Source organism: Tursiops truncatus, chromosome 10, assembly GCF_011762595.2.
Source record: "Tursiops truncatus isolate mTurTru1 chromosome 10, mTurTru1.mat.Y, whole genome shotgun sequence".
Classification (NCBI taxonomy): domain Eukaryota; kingdom Metazoa; phylum Chordata; class Mammalia; order Artiodactyla; family Delphinidae; genus Tursiops; species Tursiops truncatus.
Genome location: NC_047043.1, coordinates 49,308,011 through 49,332,756, shown reverse-complemented (window position 1 = coordinate 49,332,756; position 24,746 = coordinate 49,308,011). Strand labels below are relative to the sequence as shown.

The window sequence follows — 24,746 nt, the reverse complement described above, 5'->3', positions numbered from 1 at the left end:
TCTAGAAAAATGGTACAGATGAACCTGTTTGCAAGGCAGAAATAGAGACACAGAAGTAGAGAACAAACATATGGACACCAAGGGGGGAAAGTGGGGGTGGGATGAATTGGAAGATTGGGATTGACATATATTGACATATATATACTAACTAATATGTATAAAATAGATAACTGATGAGAACCTGCTGTATAGCACAGGGAACTCCACTTCGCTGTACAGTAGAAACTAACACAACATTGTAAAAGAACTATACCCCAATTTTTAAAAAATCCCATGATAAACCACAATGGAAAAGAATATATTAAAAAATGTGTGTGTATATATATATATATATACACACACACACACATATGTACATAACTGAGTCACTTTGTTGTACATCAGTAATTAACACAACATTGTAAGTCAATTATACTTCAATTAAAAAAAAAGTTTTCATTCCTTAAAATAAAGAAGAGATGGTGGCAATAAGAGAAATGGACCCCAAAGTGTTCTTCCTAATACCTGATGTTGTAGGGGATGAAAATATCCCCCTACAACAAATAGAGAGAAGAGAGATGGTTATTTTTAAGCATACTCCCTGGAGCATTTTAGAAGACTCTGAAATCACGCAAATATCTGAGTCATCAGCTGTGCTGGATTTCTTGGGTTGTACAATGAGAAACCACCTTTATGCTGATTATCTCACCTCATAAAGAAACAAACAGTCTGATAATGAATAAGAGGGAAAACATGAATGTGGGCCCATGATTATCACATGAGTTGAAAATACGCTGAAAACTGAAGTCATAAATACCTTAAGAGCTTATAGTAATATACATATATATAAAATATATCCAACTTGCAAGCCATTTATCAACTTTTGTCCCCTTTGAATGAAATAAATTCTTCCATTGTGGATAAGCCAGTATGCAAAAGGAGAGAAAAGTTTCATAGATGGTAATAAACATGTCTGGATATTCCACTATTAAGGATTAATTCCTTTGGCTTAGCCTGGGCCTTGTTTTTAAAGGTGAAGTACTTGGGGAAGGTTAACACGGTAAACCAGGATATCAAGGTTACCATGTTTTAGTGTGATTTAATCTAGTTACAATGTCCCTCCTAACTCAAATTACATAAGGAAAATGAGAGACATGGAGTGCCTGTAGGACGAAAAAAACGAGAGGGGAGTGATTTTGGAAAGTGTTGCGCTGACAAGACGTACATGCCTGCCTTTGTACACTGAGAAATTGGCACAGGTGGGGTGTAGAACAGGAAGGGAGGGAAACTGGCTGAAGGACACACGGAGAGCAAGAGGTGGGTCTGCAATGCCCATGAGCACCATACACAAAGCATGAGACTCATCACTTTCCATATTTGGGACACACACAGTAGCAGGGATAGTGTGTCGACCCAGCACTTGTGTTCCAAAAGGAGTTTTTATTGAATTGGACCTATTTGGGGCTAAAATAACCTTTCCCCATGCTGAATTTATATTCCTAAAATCAAGAGAATATTATTTGCATCATCAGCCTGGAAAAATTAAAAGGCTTATAATCTCCAGTGCTGGAGAAAGTAGATGGAAATTCATATGCTTATATATCTTCTGGGGGAGGAGAACAATTTAATAGCGGCTATCCAAATTTAAAATGTGCATACCTCTGATCCAGAAATTTCATTTCTAGAAATCTATCTTGCAGAAATACTAGCACAAATGTATAAGATGTTTTTACAAAGATAGTCAATGTAGCATTAAGTGGAAAACTGGAGACACCTAAAATAAGCTACCAACTTATTTGGGAATAAGTTAAGAATGGTTAAGTCACTCATAGAAGATATGCCATATTATGCAATTCTGGACAACAATTAAAAGGTGTACAATATATCTACATATATTGTCTTGTTTAGAAGAGAAGTAAAAGTGGGTAGGTGAAAAAAAATATTGCCAGGTAATATTTATAGTATGATCAACTGTTTGCATGGAAGGATGGATGAGTGGGTGCAATGAATGGTTGGACAGATGGACAGACAGCTGTACAGATGGCTGGTGGATGGATGGACAGATGGATGGATGTTTGAGTGGATGGACAGATGGACAGGTGTTTGGATGGATGGACAGATGGACAGATACATGGATAGACGAAAAGAGAGATGGATGGACAGATGGACAGATAGATGAATGGATACATAGATGGAGAGATGGATGGGCAGATGGAGAGATGGAAAAGTGGGTGGATGGATGGATGGGCAGATGGACGGATGGGCAGATGGAAGATGGGAGGGAAGGTAGGAGGGAGAGAGGGAGGGAGTAGAGAAAGAGGGGAGGGAAGGAGGGATAATATTGAGTTGGGCAAAAAGTTCATTTGGCTTTATGTGGAAGATGTTACAGAACCCAAACGAACTTTTTGGCCAACACAATATGCATGATGGATAGAGACAAGTGTGCATCCAACAGGCTATCATTACTGAGGTTAATATACTTTCCCCTTTAGACAAATCCTAGGAGTATGTACACACAACAACTTGAGTTAAAGTCTCCCTCCTGAATCATACAGCCTCCTCCCAACTCTGGACCAGTCGTTCTCAAACTTGAGCTGCCTCAGAATCACCCTGGGCCCGCACCCAGAGTTTCTGGTTCCACAGTCAGGGGTGGCACCCTGGAATCTGCATTTCTAACAAGTTCTCAGGTGATGCCACTGCTGCTGTTCCAGGCACTGCGCTTTGAGAACCACTGCTCTGGGTGACACAAACTATTTCTCAGTGACAAATCATAATGTGGGCCCCGGGAGCCAGATTTGATACAGACCAGAACCAACCCTGCTACCCCTTAAGCCCCTCTTTCCAACAGGTGAAGGGGGCCTGATCCCCAGTGTGAGCCCACCATCCAGCACCAGCCAGGAAGGGATGTGCCCTGAGCCTGCAGACCATCCCGAGAAGAACACTCACCTTCAGAGAAGATGATGTGGTCGTTGCACTCTTCGGAGCTGCAGGAACACATGAAGAAAGTCTCTCCAGACCCCTTTTTTTCCTTCATAATACACTCTGAAGAAGCAGCGTCGTCAAGGACAAATCCATGGTAGGCGATCTTGGGGTCATGGCAGACCGTCTCCAGTGTGATGTTCTCATCATTCTTTCTCCTGGGGTACAGAGAAGGAGGGGGTGAGTGTGGTCCCACAGGGAAGCAGTCTCGGCTGTATCTCCATCAGGACATTGTTTCCGACAGCAGCGCTGCCTCCTGTTCTCCATCACTTACAGGTTGTCCCGTCATGTCCTGTGCTTTTCCATGCACTTCAGTCTTTCCTTTGCTTATCTCAGAACCCACTTAGGATCATAACGTGAGGGCTTTCCTTGGAGACAAACCTGTCAGAGAACTTTACACGTTATGCCTTAATTAAATCATTAAAGGGAGGGCGTGGGGGAACAGGAGATCGCTAGGTCCTTGGGGTGACTCCAAACCTTCCATCCTGATCGCACTGTGAGGCTAGCATTGCATCTCTAGTTTGCTGGACAGAATCTAGCTAAATATTACTCAGTCATAAAAAGAACGAAATTTTGCCATTTGCAGCAACATGGATGGACTTGGGGGGCATTACGCTAAGTTAAATACGTCAGACAGAGAAAGACAAATACTATACGACATCACTTATATGTGGGATCTAAAAAGTACAACTAGTGAATGTAACGAAACAGAAACAGACTCACAGATACAGAGAACAAACTAGTGGTTACCGGTGGGGAGGTGGGGAGAGTGGGAGGGTATAAGACAGGCTCAAGGATGGGAATATAGCCAATATTTTGTAATAACTGCAAATGGAGCATAATCTTTAAAGACTGTATAAAAAATTAAAAAGTAATAAATTTTGAAAAAAAAACTAAAAAAAACCCAAAACTCCTACCTATCCTTAACCCCCAAGCTACTGGAAAGTCTTGGCAAAAACAGTGGCCATGAAACAAAAGCACCTCCCTCCCTGCCCCCATAGTTGTGTGCCCACCTGTGTAGGTGGGGGTTTGTGTTTGGTTTTGGTAACAAAATGAAGCCGTGCTGAGTCCTCCGGGATCCCAGGGAAAAGCATGGCGTCCCTGCCTTGTGAAGCCTCCAGAGGCCCCGGGATGGGACAAGGAAGAAACTGTGAGCCACGAAGGAAAGCTGCTCTGCAGCCCTGGGGCAGCTCTTTCAGAGCCCCGACTTCCACCCCTCGCTGCCTATAGAGCTAGAATCAGAGGGAGGAAACTCAACCACAGCACTTGAGGCTCCATAAGGTCCTCAACTGCTTCCTCCACTCAGTGCTGTAACGGTGTCTCCTGGACAGGCAGGGCCCACTGTGTAAAACATCTGTGGGTACACTGGAGCACAGAAAAGGAGGATACAGTGAAATAAATACAGACTTCTTTGTCCTGCTACTGAAGAGGTTGTCAATATCTGCGACAAAAGAACCACAGTTATGAAATTAATTTTGGTTCTAAAATATGTCTATCCTTGAAAAGGACTTCAGCATTTCACATGGTAAGAGTGCACAACTGGCATTGGTTCAATAAATGAATGAGGGCTTCCCTGGTGGCGCAGTGGTTGAGAGTCCACCTGCCGATGCAGGGGACATGGGTTCGTGCCCCGGTCCGGGAAGATCCCACATGCCGCGGAGCCGCTAGGCCCATGAGCCATGGCCGCTGAGCCTGCGCGTCCGGAGCCTGTGCTCTGCAACGGGAGAGCCCACAACAGTGAGAGGCCCGCGTACCACAAAAAATAAATAAATTAAAAATAAATAAATAAATGAATGAATCAGCGAGTGAATGAAAAGAACACTAAAACTGATCGTGGGAGAGTACCACCACAGAGAGCAGAGTCTTTTATTCCCCCACTGGGCTATTCCTAAGATAGCCTAGTGTCCGAGTGTGCGTGCCCTGGACACAGACTCTGAGGCTGTGAGAACTCTGGATCTCTGTGCAGGAGCTCTAGGGAGATTCCCCTGCAGGGGCCAAAGGCAGCAATGCTGCAAAGAGCAGGGAGGGGGGTCGCGATGAGGCCTCTGCTGACCTCTGGGCAGCTGGGGGCTGGGATGGCCCATCAGAGCTGTCCCAAGCTGAGGCAAAGTGGTCAGGCGTTTGGGCCACTGCACCAACCAGTCCTGGGATGCTGGCTGCTGGTACAGAGAGGCTGAACCTGCTGGACTCCAATGAAGCAGCTCGGGGAGCAGACGAGAGGAGCACCCCTGGAGGGCTTGGGGTGATCCCTCAGCCCAGGGTGAGCACCTCAGTGCTGCATGGGCGGGGGTGCAGGACAGCATCCCTGGCACCTCCCTCTCTCCACATCCAAATGTGTCTTTGCCCAGAAAGGTAAAAATAACGTTCAGTGTATTTAATCTTTAGGGCTGAGACACAGAGGGCACAGAGAGGCTTCCCCACATGCCCGCATCTTCTGAGACAGCAAAGCTTCAATGCCAGGGATGTGTGATTCACACTCCACCCCTTGGACTTGTACTGGGGTAGGGAAACTACCTTTAATGAAAAGAGCCTGTTTGGGTGCAGAAGTATGTTCTCACCTCCAATGGATGTTTAAGTAAAGACAGTCAGCAGAAAACAGGAATGAAAAGGAGCCTGGGGTCAGCTGGTCTGGGGTCTGAGGCTTCCTGCCCCAAACCTGACAAGTGGTCCTCCATCCTCTCGAACTTGGTCTGACCCTTCCAGAGAAGGAAGCCTGGCCCACTGGCAGGAAACCACGACTGAGAAAATGTTTCAACTGATCCTGAGTACAAGTCTGTCTGTCCCCTTGTAAATGCTGTGGGTCTCCTGTCCTGCAGAGTTCTGCACGACAAGTTGACTATATTTTCCACTTGAGAGCCCTTCAGATCTCAACAGAGCCCACGTCCTCTTTACTGGACCAGCCATGGCTAACTGCCCCCACCAGCCCTCAGATGGCACGCTTCTGAACCTCTGATCACACTCGTGCCTCTGCTCTGAACACCATCTCTGTCAAAATCCCTTTTTCAAAACCACCACTCAGAGCTGGACACAAGTGCAGCTGGCAGGTATGGCAAGCTGCCGTGACAGATCTTTGCTGTTAACATTCCTTTAGTTCTTAAGAACCTAATTCATGTCCTGGTACGTAGGGAAATGTGCCAGGGTTTCAGATTTATCATCAAGGCTGAGTATACACGGTCCAGAGAAAGTCTCAAAAGGCTCCTTCCAAAAGGAGCGGGCAAGATATCTGGGTTTACATGCTCATTTGCAAATGGCCAGGAGACACAGAGGTTACTTTAAAAAAATAGCTGATAAATTGAAACCATCAGAATAAGGCTTCAAAATGTTATATTTCATTGATGAATGTGTAGTTTTTTATAAAATAAGGACTCTCTTAATGATCTCTATTTTTCTTTAATCTCTGGCTTATACTCCCAATTCATAACTATGAGTTAATCAAATGATTCCTGAGCACCCACTGTGTGTGTGTGTGTGTGTGTGTGCGCGCGCGCGCACGCATGCATGCCTGGCAAGACGGGAGGATGAGGGAGGGAGGGAGGGAGGGGAAAAGGGAGGGGGGAGGGGAGGGGAGGGAGGGGTGGACAGAGCGAGGGAGAGAAGGGGATCTGCTCCAAGAGGAAGATGTGGTCCTGCTCCCAGAGGAAGACGCAGGGTTTGGCCCAGCAGTGGTGTGAGGCACTGGCCAAGGCTTCTGACTAAGGAATAGGTTGTCTCCTGATGCCAAGTCACTTCCCCCATTTTTGACAAGTGCGTCCCTCTTGCAACAGCCCACCTTTCATCTCCACGAAACAGGACTGAGTTTGTGTCAGAAGAACAAAGCTCCTGGCATCACTACGGGGATCCCAAGGGGTCTCAATTAAATGACTAGTAAGTGGCAAATCCCTCTCCTCGACACAAGGAATGGTTTCCGGACTTATAAATAGTAAAGGTGCGTGTGTGTATTTGAAAATGTATAGAGTGTCTCTAGAAATTACACTGAACGACTGAAAAAGAGATGGTCTAAAGGGAAGGGAATGGGACAGATGTCGAAGTTTCGGGCATGGAGACACATGACTACATACCACGAATGCACACTGCTTATGAAAGGGGAAAGAAAGGTGTTACAGGGCAACCTTACCAGACAGCCACGCAGACCTCTTGCGGCTTCTCACAGATGGCCGTGATGCTGCAGTTGCTCCAGCAGGACTTCTGGCTGTCACAGGTGGACAATCTCACATCACAGAATTTACACAACTGCGGCAACTTGACGGCACCATTGTCGTCAGTGACCATCATGTCACTGTTAACTGGGAGGGAAAAGAGATGCATTACATGATTAACCAACGTAATCAGCTGCCAGTGGATTCCTGATACGATGCAATTTCAAATGGACCTGGTGTCAGAAGAATGAATGCGGAGAAAGGCCACATAAGGCCTCCACATCAGATGAGAATTTGGTAATGAAAGCCAGGGCAGCGTGGAGATGGTTGGGATGGAGGAGGTTTGGTAACTTCTTGCCTTTGTCAGTGAGCGTCATAAGGCACTCTTTCTACAAAACCCTCCTCATTCAATCCAGAGACAGAGCTTGCGTCGCCCCACTGCATGGTGCGGGGTGCTGGTGAGCGTACCCTTAAGGAAATTATAGTTTAGCTGGTGGATGGACACGAAAACAGACCAGGGCAGGGCAACCCAAAATAAAGAGAGGCACGGAAGACGTGGGAGCCAGACGAGAGTCCCCACCTCATGGGCAGAGAGGGGTCCCGAGGAGCAGAGCTGTGACGTGGGGAAAGGGGGTCGGCCAGCTCGGAGGAGACCCTGGGGGTGAGGTGGGACTTTGCCATCGCTTTCCTGACCTACACCCGGCAGAGCTATCCGGGCCTTCTTTGCAAGAGCCTGGCTCTGCCTGCTTCCTGTTGCCTTGAGCCAACTCAGTTGATAAAGTGTGTCTCCTAGACACACACTCACAGGTGAGGCCTGGAGTCCCACAGGTGAATGCCAGCAACCTCTCTGACCTCATCCCTCCCACCGCCACCAGCCGCCCTCTTATTCTTCACTCGCTACCTTTTAAGACACACGGGCCTTTCCTGGAAGAAGCCAAGCTCCCGCCTTCCTCAGGCCCTTCCCTTGCTGTGCCCTTTGCCTGCCTTCTTGTCACCTTCCTGATCTCTGGTTAAATGTCACCTCTTCATCCTAAAGCAGCCCACAAGGAACCAACATAGGGTTTTGTTTGATCTTCTGCACAGTCTCCATCACTCACTGGCTTCTGCCCCATCCACCAAAATGCAAGCTCCATGAGGCCTTCTCTGTCTTGTTTCCACACTGCTTCTCCAGGGCCAAGAAGAGGGGCTGTCACATAGAAGACATCCGAACAAGCGTACTGAATCAATGGTGACTAGCTAATAAACGGAGGAATGAACACAAGAAGTTCACATCTGGCCTTGGTGCCAGGTGGGAAGGGACAGAGAGCTTCCTCCCTCCCCTTGGGGGAGTGTGATGATACCCCCAATATTCACTCACATTCACCAGTAACACACTGAAGACAAACTGTCCTTGGCAACACATATCTGCATGCTGAGAGGTGCCAAAAAGGTATAACACCCCTTCCCTCTTTTTTCCCTCAATGAGACCCTTTTCCATTGGGAATGGTGGTAACTAAAGGCATGACTTTGGAGAGTGAGACCAGGCTATTGTCAACAAACGTGAACTCAAAGACACTTCTTTGCTAGACTAGGAAAGATTAAGCACTCAGACAGCAGGGGGCACTAGACCAGACTCCATCAGGAAGCAGGAGGGTGCTTCTCCCAGGGTCACCATTGGAAAGGCCTGAGCAAATCCTCCTCGTCCTCTCCTGTGTTAAGGACACTCCAGCCTAAGTCCCAATGCACAGCTTCCAAGACCTCCCATGGCCGCTCCCTGCCCGTGAAATCTAGTTTCTGTCACCGACACTTTGCCACGCAGACGTCTTTGTTGCTTGGGCACAGCACCTGTTTCCTGGGTCTCTAAAAATATAAACCTATATAAATTTAAGATTTGCTTTCTTGTGGTACATTAAATATAGAAGCAAAAAAATAAACCCATTCATCCCTCTCAGGCCTCAAGTTCATTTCAGGAAGTGTATTTTTAGGTGACAATCTATTTTGAAATTCTCAATGTCTCCCAAACCAAGAGCTCTAACTAAGCTTAGCTAAAAATACAGGCCACGATGCTCTCTGAATCTTGTGTTCCATTTGGGACTAAGACAACAATGAATATATATATATTTTCTACAATGGTTAGATTTGGATCCATTTGTGAAACAGCTAATTTAACACTTCAGGCTTCCCTACAAGACACAGGCAAGGCAAAACAAACAAACAAAAAGCTAGGCCATGTTCTGTTTATTTGATTTTTTTAATAGTTTCAGACAAGCATCTCTTTGCTGGTTAGAAAGTTGCTGTTTTCAAATATAAAATCAAGCCTCCAAGACTTGGAATTCAGCCTTCCAGCATTTTAGGATTTTAGCCTCTATTAGTGGTTATCAACTTTGGGGCCATGTTGGAATCCATCGCTTAGAGCGCTTAAAAAACTCATGAAGCAGCCCCACCCCCCCGGACATGCTGATTTACTTATTCTGGAGAGTGGCCTGGGCACCAGGTCTTTTAGAAGCTGCTCAGACAATTCTCGATTCTCGCGTGCAACCGAGGCTGAGACCCTGACCTGGAATTAGTTGGAAACGACATAACTGGCACAAAACAAATCAGCACAAAAATACCCTCCCTGCCCCCAAGACACAAACACATATATAATGTATGTGACAGTGGTGGGGTAGCCCCTCAATAAAGCTGGAAGATGTTTCCTTGTGGAAAACACACACCTAAAGCCACGTGATTAGCACTTTGACACACTGCTGATGGAAAAGAGTCCTTCCCTGGGCTGGCAGATCCTTTTCTAACAGAAGCTAAGAAGTGTGACAAAAGTGGCAGAGTCAGGAGTGATGGGAGAGAAAAAAGCCAGATGTGACTGGGAGCTGCAGTGGCAACCACAGATGTGTGGACAAGTATAAGTGCTTTAGATCTGATGCCTGCAAAACACAAATCCACAGGGAAGAGACAAAAAAAGGGTCATCAAACAAAAGAAAGAAGAAAGAGGGGCCAGTAGGCTGCAGGGCTCAGGGGGCTGGGAGACAAGCAGATGCACAGCCCTGCTGCCAGATGGAGAGGCCAAAAAAGAGAAATCTCACGGCTGAATTCTGGGGAAAAGGCAAAAGGACAACTTGATGCACACTTGGAGGCACAGGCATGTGGAGGGAGGGGGAGGTATGCAACAGAACGTGTCCATATTAAGCACCTACTACGTGCTAGTCAAGGTGCTAAGTTATCACATAGAGCCTCCTGAGTACCAAAGAGGGGGCCCCATTTTTCCCTTTGTTACGGTAAAAGCTACCACTGCTAAGGTGAGCAGACTTTTTAGCTTGACCAGCTTTTTTTTTTTAATTGGAAAAGTTCGAAAGCCTTGACACAGGGCAGTCACTGCCATGCCCCCACCCCCACCAGGCACTCCATACTAGCGGACCCAGGAGGCTCCTGATCCGGATGATTCCACCAGCAAATAGAGTCCAGGCTCCACTTAAGGCCATTGTTGTCCTTTGTGAACAGGTGCAGTGGTGGGATAGAGAGCATGGCTCCCTTCCCCTTTACTGGGGGTCAGCTAATCTTGATAAAGGCTTTAAGTGCTCACTTTGGGGTGAGGGGACAGCGAGAAATGCATACAAGCTTTTGCTCATGGTTTCAGAGGCTGGTCCACAGAGTCCTTGAAAGCCCAGAGCCCCAGGTGAAGAATCTGAGGCCCACCCTGGAGTCCTCGCAGGTCACTGAGAACATGCTGGATAGTTCAAGGCTAGTCAGAGTGGGGGGCAGAGCCAGTGGGGCAGAACGTGGGAGGGATGGTGATTCACTCCACTTACAACTGCCTCTTGTGCATTCCAGTCCACAGAAAAAGCTACTGTCCTAGCAAACAACATCGTATGCTTAATATATAATTTTTGTGAAGCCAAAGAATGAAGAGTTAATGCATGCACCTAAGTAGCCAGGGACAAAGATATTTCTGTAAACAACAGCATAGCAAACACCACCTAATGAACCCTATAGCCAACCCCAAACAACTTCAAAATTCCTTCCAACACAGGTTGGAAAATTACTCTCTTAAGTGTCTTCAGTTAAGATGATCTCATATTAAGGTGTATTTTCCTGCCTAGGGACGCTCTGTGAGCAACTGACCATCCTCAGTGAATTTTCTACCTGTAACAGGCAAATGAGCTCTTCGTAACGTTCTCCAGAACGAGAAGATCTCTTACCTGGAAAGCCAGCCAGTAAAGGAAGTGAATGAGGACGGCCTCCTCCAGCATATGACAGTATCACATGGCCCATCACATGTCACTTCTCTTCAAACAGACCCATGAGTAACAGCAAGACCTTCAGTCTAGATCACACTGCCTTCCTCATTTTAGAGCACATTTTCCCCAAACTCACTACCTAGAGACAGAGGTTCCGAGTCTTGAGAATAAGAACGAAGTAAATGCTTAGCTACGTCTATTTCTGGAATAGTACTACTGTCTTTGAAGGTCATAGATGGGCAGCCTAATAAAGGTTAGATTATCCCAGATAAATATTAGGAATTTTGCATACAAATTGTTACTCCGTAACTTTGGAATGGTGTCTACCATTAGCTGAGCTATTAGGTAAAGTCTCAAAATTCCACACATAATCCCAAATACTTTGGCAGAAATGCATTCACGTATCTTTGAATTCCTGCATTTGAATTTCTACTGTTGTTTTATGGCATGTTTTGGGGGCATTTAGGAATTCATTTATTCCACAAACACCTGTGGATGTCTTGCTTTGTGCTATAAATTTCATAGCAGGATCATTAAAATTGATATAACCAAGTGCAGCATCTCAAAGAATAATCCACGGCAACTGGCAAACAAGACTCACTATGACTCAGAGCAGTGCTCCTCAGATATTAACAAGCACACAGATCCCTTGGGAATATGTTAAACCCACCGGGGTATGTGTATGGAGTGTACTGGCTCATGCAATGGTGGGGCTGGCAAGTCTGGAATTTCTAGTGCAGGCCGGCAAGCTGGAAACTCAGGCAGGAATCAGTGCTGCAGTTTCAAGGCAGAATTCCTTCTCCAGGAAACCTCAGTTCTTGCCTGTAAGACCTTCCAACTGACTGGAGGAGGCCCATTCACATTACTGAGGATAATCTACTTTCTAGAAAGCCAATGGATTGTAGCTGTCAATCATCTACCTTCACAGCAACCCCCAGATTCGTGTTTGATGAAAGAACAGGGCACTAGAGCCTCTCCAGGCACTTGCAGGTACCATCCAGGGTAGGACAGCGACTCTGTCCTCAGCTGATGCCGATGTTGCCTGTCCACAGTTTGGGCAGGAAGTTTGCGGAGAACCCAGTTTGTGGCTGCCCATGATTTCCCTTTCTCCACTCATTCTGGATCTAGCAAAATCGAATACCGATTCCTCCTCACCATTTTTCCAGGCATGGTCTCCTCTTACAGTTCTTTCCATCTGCTCTTCTTTTGCTCCTGGCCTTGTAAACGATCGTGGACCCAGAGGCTCTGATCACCATAGGGGCCACAATGGAAAGACTTGTTCTCGGCAAGAAGGTTTTTAAGTGCAGTTGGCATTTCAGAGTCAGACACAGAGGCAACCATCTGGCAGCCAGCCGCCATGGTCTGCGATGCTGGCAACAGACACCCATGGCCCCCGAGACCCGGTGGGACCAGTCTACTGGCCTGTCACACATGCCATCCCACCCAGAACAAAGCATCCAGTCAAACAACTCACAGGACCCTTCATGACTCGTCATGAAAGCCAGCCATTCCCCAGCGAGTCAAATAAATTGGCCAACTGCTAAATACAAACAAATAAAAAAAAAAAAACCCTCGTAATTAAGTCAAAGATAGTTTAGGAAGATTTCCCTTCTCTGAGCTTCTATTGCATACTTGGAACTTCTAATACAAGGCGATACCTTATTAGTTTTTAAATTGTATTTTAACCCTCATCCCTTAATTATAAGTATATTGAAAGCAGGAAAGGAGGGGCTTTTCTCCAATGACAGTCCCCCAAAGTCTCTGGGAACCAGGATCAGTACTGGAGAAACCACCACTAAGGTAACTGGGAGGCCAGGGTCTGGTTTTGAGAGGCACAAGAGGACAGAAAGGCATTTGATTGGGAACAGAGCACAGACCAGGAGAGGTTGAGCAGAATGGGGGATCTAAACAATCTAGGGGCAGGATCTCTGAAGACAGCGAATTATTCAACAAACATGCATCCTCTGTTTTACAGATGGACAGAAGGTGAGGTACACGATGTCTGAGGTGTGTACGCAGGTCATAGCATGGCTTGGCCAAAGCTGGATTTAGAACAGGCAAGAAGATAGATGAGGCATAAAAAATGTCCCAGCAGGAGCACAACAGGCAAGAACAGAGTCCAATTTTGTCTATCTAATCTCATAATAGGACTATTCCCTTCTAAAAATGAACTGAAGAAACTCAATGTCTGGTTTAAAAACTTAAAAGTCAAGGGCTGGTGAATAAACCACTGAATCTGGACAGTTGTAGACCCTCTTAATAAAACTCCAGCCTAAATTCACTGTTATGTAGATAACTGTGAATGACCTGGAAAGGAGGCAGAGGTGTGTGTGTGAGTGTGAGAGTGTGTGTGTGCATTTATGCGTATAATTCCCCACCCTCTGTGACTTGTTCAACTGAGGGAACTTAGCTTTGAGGGTTTCTTTTTTTTAGCCTTTTTGGCTCATAAGTTTAACAGTTCACTATGGATGGTTTTAAGAAGAACTGTATAAACATAAATTTGTAGCAAATTAAGGAATTAAGGGATGTTTCAAAGGGATTAATTCAATACAGTACTTTAAATGGAAAACTTGATTGTTCCTTTTTTTAAATTTTATTTATTTATTTTTATTTTTGACCGTATTGGGTCTTCATTGCTGCACACGGGCTTTCTCTAGTTGCGGCGAGCGGGGGCTACTCTTCGTTGCAGTGTGCGGGCTTCTCATTGCAGCGGCTTCTCTTGTTGCAGAGCACGGGCTCTAGGCACGCGGGCTTCAGCAGTTGTGGCGTGTGGGCTCAGTAGTTGTGGCTTGCGGGCTCTTGAGTACAGGCTCAGTAGTTGTGGCACACGGGCTTAGTTGCTCTGCGGCATGTGGGATCTTCCCAGACCAGGGCTCGAACCCATGTTCCCTGCATTGGCAGGCAGATTCTTAAGCACTGCGCCACCAGGGAAGTCCCTTGATTGTGCCTTTGAACTAGGATTTTTAAATTTTGATTTACAAGGAAATGTTAAAGGAGTTATATATAGTATAAAACAAGCTGTAACTGAATGGAAAAATCATTGCTTTTTCCAGTGACGAACATAAAATAACTGAGCAGGAGTTTCACCTGCACCTTCCCTATTTAACACTCCCCGGCCCCTCTAATTCCAAATAGCTCCCAAATAGGCATGCTCTGTTTTCTTACTTATCCCTGAATTCCTTGGATCACTAAGGAATGAAATGCAGTTTGAGTTCTCAAACAAGTTGTTGAATTTGCTTTTTTTTTTTTTTTTTTTTGATATATGTCCCAGAATCAGGTCATATATCAGGTAACAAAACCCAAACATTTAAAATGATTCTTGCAGATGGAAATATCTACATTGTTGCCAGAGGCAGTATTTCAGAATACAGGCACTTCTGCCCTGTTCAAAGAGTTGAAACACTTTTAGCACTCTCAGCTTTAATAGAGATCCTTCATCTTTAACAGGGATCTCATGGATAAAACACCCTTCTGAGAGCTGGACAGAGGTGAGCAGTCTGCAACAAATACCACCACCCATACTTGCCAATTTTAGTTTATCACTGAGAAAGCTGATTTTAACAGTGCATTTACCTGGCAAATCCTAACTGTAGAGTTTCTGAAACGAGCCAAAACCCAAGAGCATGCAGGGCTGGGGCTGAGGAAACAAGTTGAAAAAATGAAGCCGTATCATTGCACATAGGATAGTTTAGCAAGTGAAGATTAGACTGTGGTGCTAATTCATAGTCTGTCAAAACCATAACTTTCCTGCTGGGAAGGGCTTTCAAATTGGCCCTTTACATTTAGTAATAGTAACTGAGAAAACAATTCTCCCTCAGTTGATATGACTTGGATGGTGGACGGTAGCAACAAGGAAAATAACCCAGAGATGATTGAAAATAAAAGATGATTAACTAACTCTCTTAGTGACAGTCAAAACAACATTGGTAAATAGTCCGATAGAGGCAAGGTAATGAGCACAAGATTTATGGAGCACTATCGCATTCCAATCCAGCTAAAATCATTTGTTACTTACCAAAAATATTAGCCAACATACACAAACATGCATCATTTATCTGCTCTGGAAGAGCCTTCAAATTAACCCTTTATGGAAAGGTTGGACAGAATAGGGCATGGTTCTTTTTTCAAGATGCTTATGATCCTACAGGAAATAAAAAAACTTGCACAAAAATGATTTTTAGCAAAAGAACTTTGGAAACGGTTTACCCAAAGATATGCTTTTCCATTAAGTTATTTATTTAGGAATTAAACAGTACTTTAACTCAAAATGCTGAGGCAGCTGAATGCAAAATGCCAGAACTAATACAAAATCCGATAAGAAGGGATTTTTTAAAAGGTAGCAACTGTTTGAGAATCAGAAAAATAGGCATCTGGGTTGAGCCGTTTGCTTCAACCGAGCAAGGAATTTGGTCGGAATATCAATCTCCTGTGAGATCCAGCTTTTACATTTCTAAATTTCTGTGGTGGTTTTTCCCTACCTCTCTTCCAAAATGGGCTGCAGTGTCCTGATGCAGGCCCGGTGCCGGAAAGGTTTTTCAATTACAGTTTTATGAAGTATGTGAAAATATCAGTCAAAGCAGATGATTCCCATATTTGTGATCTGGAAAAGGGCTGAAACACTACTGCACTTGGGAGAGATACTCCTTCAGATGGTGAGTCTCAGAGGCTTGGTTTCTGGCAACGAAGCAGCCTGGGGCTGGACCAGGCTGGGAGATGCTGCAGCCCAGCCAGGATCGCTATGCGGGGATTGTGGGCGCGGACAGCCCCCAGAGGTATTGTTTGGCTTAACTTCTCTTCTTTTTCAAATGTGAACCAAGTTTGAAAATGAGGCGATGTCACATGAAAAGCTGGATTTCCAACTCCACTTAAGAAAATAAAAAGACTGGGCAACAGTAGGCAACATCATCCCATGACAACCATATCTGGCGGGGAGGGGTGGTGCCCCCTCCTTAAGTCGGCCTCATCCCCGCCGCTCCTGTGTCTCCTACCCCCTGCCCCTTTGGCCACCTGAGCGTACCATTAATGAGTATTCAACATGTCCATTCAATTCTCTCTTCCCATATTAGAGTTTTCACAGGAATGTAAAAATTCATGATTAACTCTCTAATATGGATATTTTCCAATATGCATTTTATTCTCTAATGTGGATACTCACATTTCAGTTCAAGGAAAAGGAAAATTTTCTCCTTTAGAAATCAGATCTGTGTGGGATAAATGATAATAACAACAACATGATAATTTCTATTATCACCATTTATTGGATGCAAACCAAATGCTTAGTCCAGTGCTAAGTGCTGTAATGATTAGTTCATTTACTCATCACAAAGGCCATGTAATTTTGTCATCATCATTTTATAGATGATTAAGGGTCAAAGAGGTGAAATAACTTATGGAACGTCAATGAGAGACAGCCAAGGAGAGACAAAGCCACAGGTCATATGTAAGCCCTCATCCCTCCTGATATGAACAAGAAAATAGAGATTCCCCTAGAGGTTTAAGAGCAGAGCTGTACACTCATTCCAGCTGAAGGCAAAGACTGAGTGTGGCCAGCTGGAGCTGAGGGGAGCAGGTAAGGGTGGGGGAGCAGTATGTTTCTTAGAAGACAGCTTTGGTTCTCTGCAATTACTTCACTTATTTTATTTTAGGATACGTCTATAATAAGGGCAGGTTAGTAAAGTCCAAGAGTTCTCAAGTCAAAGACTTGAGTGTGAGTTCAGGTTTGGGGGCCAGCCACTTAACTTCTTGGAACCTCCGTTTCTCGATCTATGAAATGGTACTTTTTAGGGTCAAGACAAAGAGAAAACATGCTTGACGTACATGTGAAAACTGTCTAGACGGTAAAAAGTGCCACACAAGCACTCCCTGGAGAGAAAAGGAACAGGGCAGGCAATGCTCTCTCTCCCAAAAGAAAATTACAGGGAAGGCATGACAATGACAAGACAATTAAGAGTCTGGTAAATCTATTCCCACTTATCAATAGAATGCAGCAGTTTGATGACTTCTAAGAAATCTTTCAGGACATTTGAGTAAACAGACAAACTGAAATATAATAACTTTTGTTACTGCGATGATCCAGAGCTTTCAAAGAGATAGAATGAAGTCAGTCATTGTTACTGTAAAGTTCCCAGGAGTGCTTAGGGTCTTTAAACAACCCTTCTAGAACCAAATAACCTGGTTTTACAATATTGTTCATAACCAGCTTAGGTCTCACAAATAGGCAGTAAGTTGAAGATCAAGTTCAGTTTTCCAATCCTCTGCTGACCCTTGCACAACATGCAACAGGCCAGAGCTGATCTGCTTTGGCTTTGCAACACCTAGTGTGTTACCTGACAACGTGCTGATAAAATTAGTGAGTTTTGACACTCAGAGACGGGGAGGCAAGGAGGCGCCTTAAGACTCTGGAATTCTAACATGTTGAAATAAGCTTATGATTGGCTTTCTTTGAGAAAGAAAGGAAACAAAACCCAGACACTTAGATTCACAGCTGACCAGAAAACTGGAGGACACTGGCAGCAACTTTACTAGATTTTTAAGTGTCTAGTTAAGAAGGAATGCCATTCAGATGTATGGAAAGCAACAGTCCTTAATCTCTTCTCCTTGAGGCCATTTAGTCTCCTAAAAATTAATGAGGGGCTACTGCTCTCCGAGTCATACTGGAGAACTGTCCAGGCTGGGAGTGGAGAAAGCTCCAGATGACAGTCAGCTGGCTCCAGGCTCCAGGGCATTCAGCCCCTCCTCTGCCAGTCAAATACTGGGTCGAACACGATGATTTTTAAGGTCCTTTTCATTTCGGAAAGTATTCACAATTCCACCCCCAAAGTCATGAAAGCTGAGTAATTCAAACATGTCCCAGCACTGACCTGGCACCCCTACTTAAATAGCATGAGATGCCATGATTCCGTTTATATAAGAAAAATGGCTTCAAGACTATCGTTGTTTTGTTTTCTCTGCTAATGAAGAAATCAACTGTGCCACTTCTCAGCACGCTGATGAAGGACCACATCCCCGCTTCATGTGCACAGACTTAAACCTGATCAGGGCAGCTGACCCGTCTTCCAAGAACAAAACTACAGTGTCATTCGTGCATCATAAGGTTGGAGGGAAGGAAAATGCTGTCAGGTGACAGAGGATCACTTTCCATTCAGCCCCTATAGGCATCTCCTCTACCTTTACAGGGGATGTGGAGGAAATTCTGATTTAGAACAGACACTTTAACTGTAAAGTTTCAAACAACAACCTTCAGCATTAGAAACATCTATGGTTACCCTGGATCCATTCTCTGGGATCAGCTTGAATGATAACCATTAATAACAGGTATGGTTATACAAAAACAGCCTTTTGCTTGCTCAATGCCTTGATTACGTGTGACAGTTAATGAAAGATTGGTATGACTGTTCCCATTTACAGAACAGGGAAGTGTTTAAATAACTAGCTGAGGCTGGCAGCTTCATGAGGGCAGGACTGTCACCTCTCTTGTTCCGGGACAGACAGCCTCAGCCCAGGTGGGCCACATACTGGGGGGTCCATAAATGTTGGCTGAGTTAAAAGGCCAAAATTCAAAATCAAGCTCCTGCCACGATGCCATCTATTTAAGGCTGATTCTCCCCAAAATGCAAATGAAGGAAAAGAAATACAGTCAATTTTAAGGAAATGAAAGTAAAAAGCACTCCTAGTCTCAGCATTATGTTAACAGGGACCCAATTCTAGAACTTGTGTGTAGGGGGTACTTTGAATGGATTAGCGCAGCCGAACGACCCTTGACTCGCTGGCATAAGAAGAGCAAAAAGCACGCGGAGATTCGGTTTGGTTTCTAAGATAACACGGCCCACTTTTAAACCTTCCCCTACATGTTGTTCAAGCAGAGGAAGTGAAACGAAAAAGAAACAAGTTTCAAGCATTGTTAAGCCTTCAAGAAAGGACAACAAAGTGTAGGAAATCTGAAACAAAATCTGAGAATCTGCCCTTAAACTGGGCAACTTGGCTTGTTTTCTCACAGTGCAGCTGGATGAGAAAAGTGAGGTGGTCTCTGCCCTTCCTGGGCATCACGTGTGGCTGTCATGACCTGCCTGTTATTTGCAGTAAACAGTGTGAAGGGCTCTGGGGAGGTAAGTAGCTGCGATCTGTACGATGCTATATCTTCCAATGAGTGAGAAGTCAATAGCCCTCCCAGCCCTGACAGTCCCACTCAGGCTGTTGAGAAGAGAAAGCAGCATTTACATGATGATGTTTGATCGTCAATAGGCTGCAGGAGGGCCAAGATAGATCCCAGCACTCATTTTATTTTATTTCACTTTTTAAATTTATTTTAACCAAGTCTATTTGATTTACAATGTTGCATTCATTTCTGCTGTACGGCAAAGTGATTCAGTTATATATATATAAATTTTTTTAAATATTGTTTTCCATGATGGTTTACCACAGGACACTGAATATAGTTCCCTGTGCTATACAGTGGGACCTTGTTGTTTATCCATATTATATATAATAGTTTGCATCTGCTCATCCTCAACTCCCCCCCCCCCACCTTGGCAACCAAAGTCTGTTCTCTATGTCTATGAGTCTGTTTCTGTTTTGTACATAAGTTCATCTGTGCCGTATTTTAGATTCTACATATAAATGATATCATATGGTATTTGTCTTTCTCTTTCTGACTTACTTCACTTAGTGTAATAATCTCTAGTTGCATCCTTGTTGCTGCAAATGGCATTATTTCATTCTGTTTATGGCTGAGTAGTATTCCACTGTATATATGTACCACATCTTCTTTATTCATCCAGCAGTCATTTTAATATGGAAAAATGAGAACCACAAAGCCCTGGAAGTGCGTCTTCTCACTTGGTACTGGAATCCAATGGGCTGCTCCCAGCTATGGGTGATGGCCACCTTTACATACCGAAATACCATTCAGTACGAGGGCTAAGGGTGGAGTACACAACTTCAACTATGACATGTTGTGAATCACCTTTGATTAGGAAGTCAAACTAATACTTTCTCGTTCTTCAGAAGACTTTTTAAGCAAGCTCTCGTGTGCAGCTAACTTTGGCATCTTTGATTTGCAGTCAAATAATCTCATTCATTAAACCTACCCAGTGCTGGAGTGAAGGCCAAGATGTGTAAAGAGCTACATAGCCCCAGAGGTAACCGAGAAAGTACCTTCTGACTCCACTTCACAGTCTCTTACCCATCTTAGTCCTATCTTTTTACCAACACCAATGGAGCTGCAGTCTGGCTCCATTTCTTGTGGAGTCCAATATAAAAACGTGTGTCTATAAATGTAAAAAGAGAGAAGTAAAGATGAGAGATGGTGGGCGTGGGGAGGTGACAAGCGGCCTCTAGTTTTAGGGCATTTGAACTTGCTGTTCCCTCCAACCAGAACGTTCTTGCCCCAGACATCTGCCTTTTTCCGACAGGGGTGTGACAACCATCACTCTCTACTCACTTGTACACACAGACTTCATGCTCCAGAATCGTGAACACTGCCTGGCACGTGGTAGTTGGTCCTCCATAAACACTTACTGTTTCCAGTTTTCTGTTTCCCTTAGCCTTCTAAAGTCAAGTTTCATATCCCTTCCTTAGGTTCCAAGAGAAACCTTCTACCCTCCTGATAAATTCCTCTCATTTGTAAAAAATTAATACGTATTTGTTGGAATAGGAATAAAAATATGCTCACAGAGGAAACAGGGGAAAAAGATGTATTGGACCCAGGCATGGAGGGTATAAATAGTCATGGCAGAGTTTAAAGAAAATGAAAACCACGAGGATTGGTTAGTCAACATTAGCTGTATAAAGAAGTCAGTTCAGAAGTCAAAGAGTGATAAACAACAAGGTCCTACTGTACAGAATGGGGAACTATATTCAACATCCTGTGATAAACCATAATGGAAAAGAATATGAAAAAATGTATATGTATAACTGAATCACTTTGCTGTACAGAAATAACACAACATTGTAAATCAACTATACTTGAATAAATTTTTTTTTTTAATTATTTTTGGCTGCATTGGGTCTCCGTTGCTGTGCGTGGGCTTTCTCTAGTTGCGGCGAGCAGGGGCTACTCTTTGTTGCAATACGTGGGCTTCTCATTGCGGTGGCTTCTCTTGTTGCAGAGCACGGGTTCTAGGTACGCGGGCTTCAGTAGCTGTGCCACGCGGGCTCAGTAGTTGTGGCGCACGGGCTCTAGAGCACAGGCTCAGTAGTTGTGGCACGTGGGTTTAGTTGCTCTGCAGCTCGTGGGATCTTCCCAGACCAGGGCTCGAACCTGTGTTCCCTACATTGGCAGGCAGATTCTTGACCATTGTGCCACAGGGAAGTCCCTTCAATAACATTTTTTAAAAAGAAGTCAAAGAGAGTTTCTTTCCCAGGAAGAGCTGGCTCACAAAGGTGGAGGACCAGGGGCAGCTGTGAGAAGGTGCTTCTTTCCGACGCACTGTTCTGAAGTTCAAGGACATTATAAGGGGCTGCACTGTTGTAACCTAGTGCCAGGAGCACACACGGCTGCTGACATTTTGAATTAAATTAACTAAAGTTAAATAAAATCACACCTCCAGTTTCAAGCAGCACTAGCCATTTTCAAAGGCTTAGTAGTCGCATGTGGCCAGACTAGATTTAGAACATTTTTCATCACAGCAGCAAGGTCAACTGGACAACACTGATCTAAAGAAATCCAAAAAGACCTGGGTTCCTTGGAAAAGGAGCTCTGAAATCAAAGGCTCCAAGGGATATGGAAGGAGAAGCAGGGCAGAACCAGAAAAGAAGCCCCCCAGGAGAGATGTGCATACTGGCTAAGATGTCCTTGGAAATTAAAGCTCGATCCTGACTATCCTGATTTCATAAGGAATGTGTTTTATATTAAATGATTGGCCATCTGCAGTATTACAGCTGAGGAAGGGACAGAAGACAGTCAGGGATAGGGACTAGAGTTCCAGAGTAAACCCATAAGCTGTGAGTGGCAGTGGAGAAGGTTCCAGAAGTGAGAAAAAAATGGACCAAACTAGGTTTGCAACAAGCTGGCACCTGGGAGGGCTCAAGTCAGCTGGCGCCACCTCTCAAGATGCAAATCCCTCTACCCAAGACAATACACTGCTCACAAAATAAGGCCCATCTGACTCCTAAGTTCTTATTAAACCCCATTTCAATGGCTGGAACCAAATGCAGAGCGAGGCACACAGATCATGTTTCCATTCAAAGCCCACATAAGCCTACAGCAAGGAAATGAACATTTCAGGAAAAATACTGGCCTTTTTTTTTTTCAAGGTTTTTGGGAGGGTGTAAGTCACAGCACGCCAAATAAGGGTGAGTTCCCAGAAGAACACAGCAGAGAGGTGACCAAGCGGGGAGAATTTATTCACAGGGGAAAAATCCCAGTGCCCTCTGGGAAGCCACTTCCACTGGACGCTTTTGAAGGAAGCTGAACCCAATGAAAAGCATTCCTTCAGAGCAAGTTTTCTCCCTGAGATTTCTACCTGCCTCTTTAACTTCTCTACCTCATTTTCCAGCAGGAATGGTTTATAATCCCTACCTCTCCATGGGCAGAGACCTTAAGCGTATTTTCCTCCTGCAAGACGACACTATTTGTCCAGCCCTTTAAAGATTAAAACTAAAAACACAGATAATGAAAGAGGGTATTATAATTAGAGTGTATTGAAAAGAGGGTATTATAATTAGAGTGTATTGCTATTGAGTATTTCCATAAACATTAGGATATCATGGATCCAGGACAGAGACAGTCTCTAATTCCAAAGGACAGGAATGGAAAGGTACAAATAATTCAATCTGTTCCCCTAAGAAATGACCTGATTATCCTCACTGGAAGACTTGAGGAGAATGGGAATTTCAAGGATATGACTGTCCTGTCCATTATGGTAGCCAACAGCCCCATGTGGCTATTTACATTTAAGTTAATTGAAATAAAATAACATAATTCAGTTCCTTAGTTGCACCTACCACATTTCAAGCCATATGTGGCTAATGGTACCCACGGTGGGCAGTGCAGATATAAGATACGGTCACCACTGCAGAAGGTTCTACCAAACAGTGCTGCTCACCAAGACAGCTAAATAATTCGTCCCAGTAACATCATGGAGATTATGAAGTAAAAAGCTCCCCGAATACGTTTCTGGGCTATTGGCATCCTTCTCTAGTGAATTCCTTGCAGAGGTTTATGTATATTGTACAATCAAACAAACCAACCTCCCCGGGCTCAGGCCCATTCAAATGGCATCAGATATGATAAAAGGATTCCGTTGAGGCTCTCCTCAATTGAAACTCTAAATTCTTTAGATTTCTAAAAGTATGGAGTGTATGTTTGAGTTACCCGTGGTGCGGACATGCCAGGAAAATATCTATGAGTGAGACTTGGTAAAAGAAAGTGCTCCCTTGAAATTAATGAATCTGTGCCCTTGTTTGTTTTTCCACACCATATTTCAGAGGAGTCAGCAGGCTGTGCGTGGAGTAAGGGCTAGATGGAACCCAAGGATATGTGGGGATACCAAAGGTTCTGGGACTTTTAAGAGCTTCCCTATATATCTTTTGAGGTGCAATGAAGGAACTATTGTTTTAAAAAATCATGAAGTGTTTGGGGAAGGGAAGGATTGGGAGTTTGGAGTTAGTAGAGGCAAACAATTACATATAGAATGGATAGACAACAACGTCCTACTGTATAGCACAGGGAACTATATTCAATACCCTGTGATAAACCATAATGAAAAAGAATATAAAAAATAATATGTACATGATAACTGAATCGCTCTGCTGTGTAGCAGAAATTACACAACACTGTATATCAACTATACTTCAATAAATTTTTTTAAAATATATTTTTTTTAAAAATCATGAAATGCTGCTGCTGGTGGAACCCTATCCCCACCATGGGGTCAGAAATAAGGGTCCAGGAGCTGACTTGATGCGTAGGGAGGTTGTGACGGGCTCCCCTGCCTTCTGCTTATTGCAGAAGCCTGATGGGAAAAGAAGAAAGGGGTCCACTGCCTGAACATCACACACTCCTGGCCTTGCAATGGTTTTAGGATGACATGCCCCTACTTATGATTTGCTAGTGACTGGAGAATTAAGCCTAAACAACATGGCCTAGCATTGAAGGCCCCCATAATCTGATTATCTTTCTGCTAAAAAACCCATTATCAGAAACCCTTTGATATGTTAACGCCTTCTGCCTTCCTCACCCCTGGCATTTCTACCTTCTCCCAAGATCTACTTGTGCAAGGCCAAGGGATCACCCCCAAGGTGCCTGCCCAGGCCCCGGAAAGAGTTCAGTGCCTCTGCCAGCAGCTGTGAGCTTGACTGTGACCAGGAGAATGGCTTCTCCAAGGAGGCCTGGTGTCCACAACAGGCTGATGCCCACTTTGGCTGCCGTCGGGGAGCTGGAGGACGGCCTCTGTGTGTTCGGTGGGCACACATCACAGGCAGGCGTCTTCCCAGCTTCCCC

General features: G+C 44.5%; 1 protein-coding gene across 1 annotated transcript in view; it reads right to left on the bottom strand.

The window, feature by feature from the left end:
- The window catches only part of TGFBR2 (transforming growth factor beta receptor 2), a 95,109-nt gene that overhangs the window by 53,219 nt on the left and 17,144 nt on the right, over positions 1 to 24,746 (bottom strand). Inside the window, exons 2-3 of the mRNA XM_019946918.3 lie at positions 7,073 to 7,241; positions 2,926 to 3,116 (exon numbers count right to left, since the gene is read on the bottom strand). Coding sequence (XP_019802477.1) covers positions 2,926 to 3,116; positions 7,073 to 7,241 — 360 coding nt within the window. The remainder of the gene's footprint in view (positions 1 to 2,925; positions 3,117 to 7,072; positions 7,242 to 24,746) is intronic.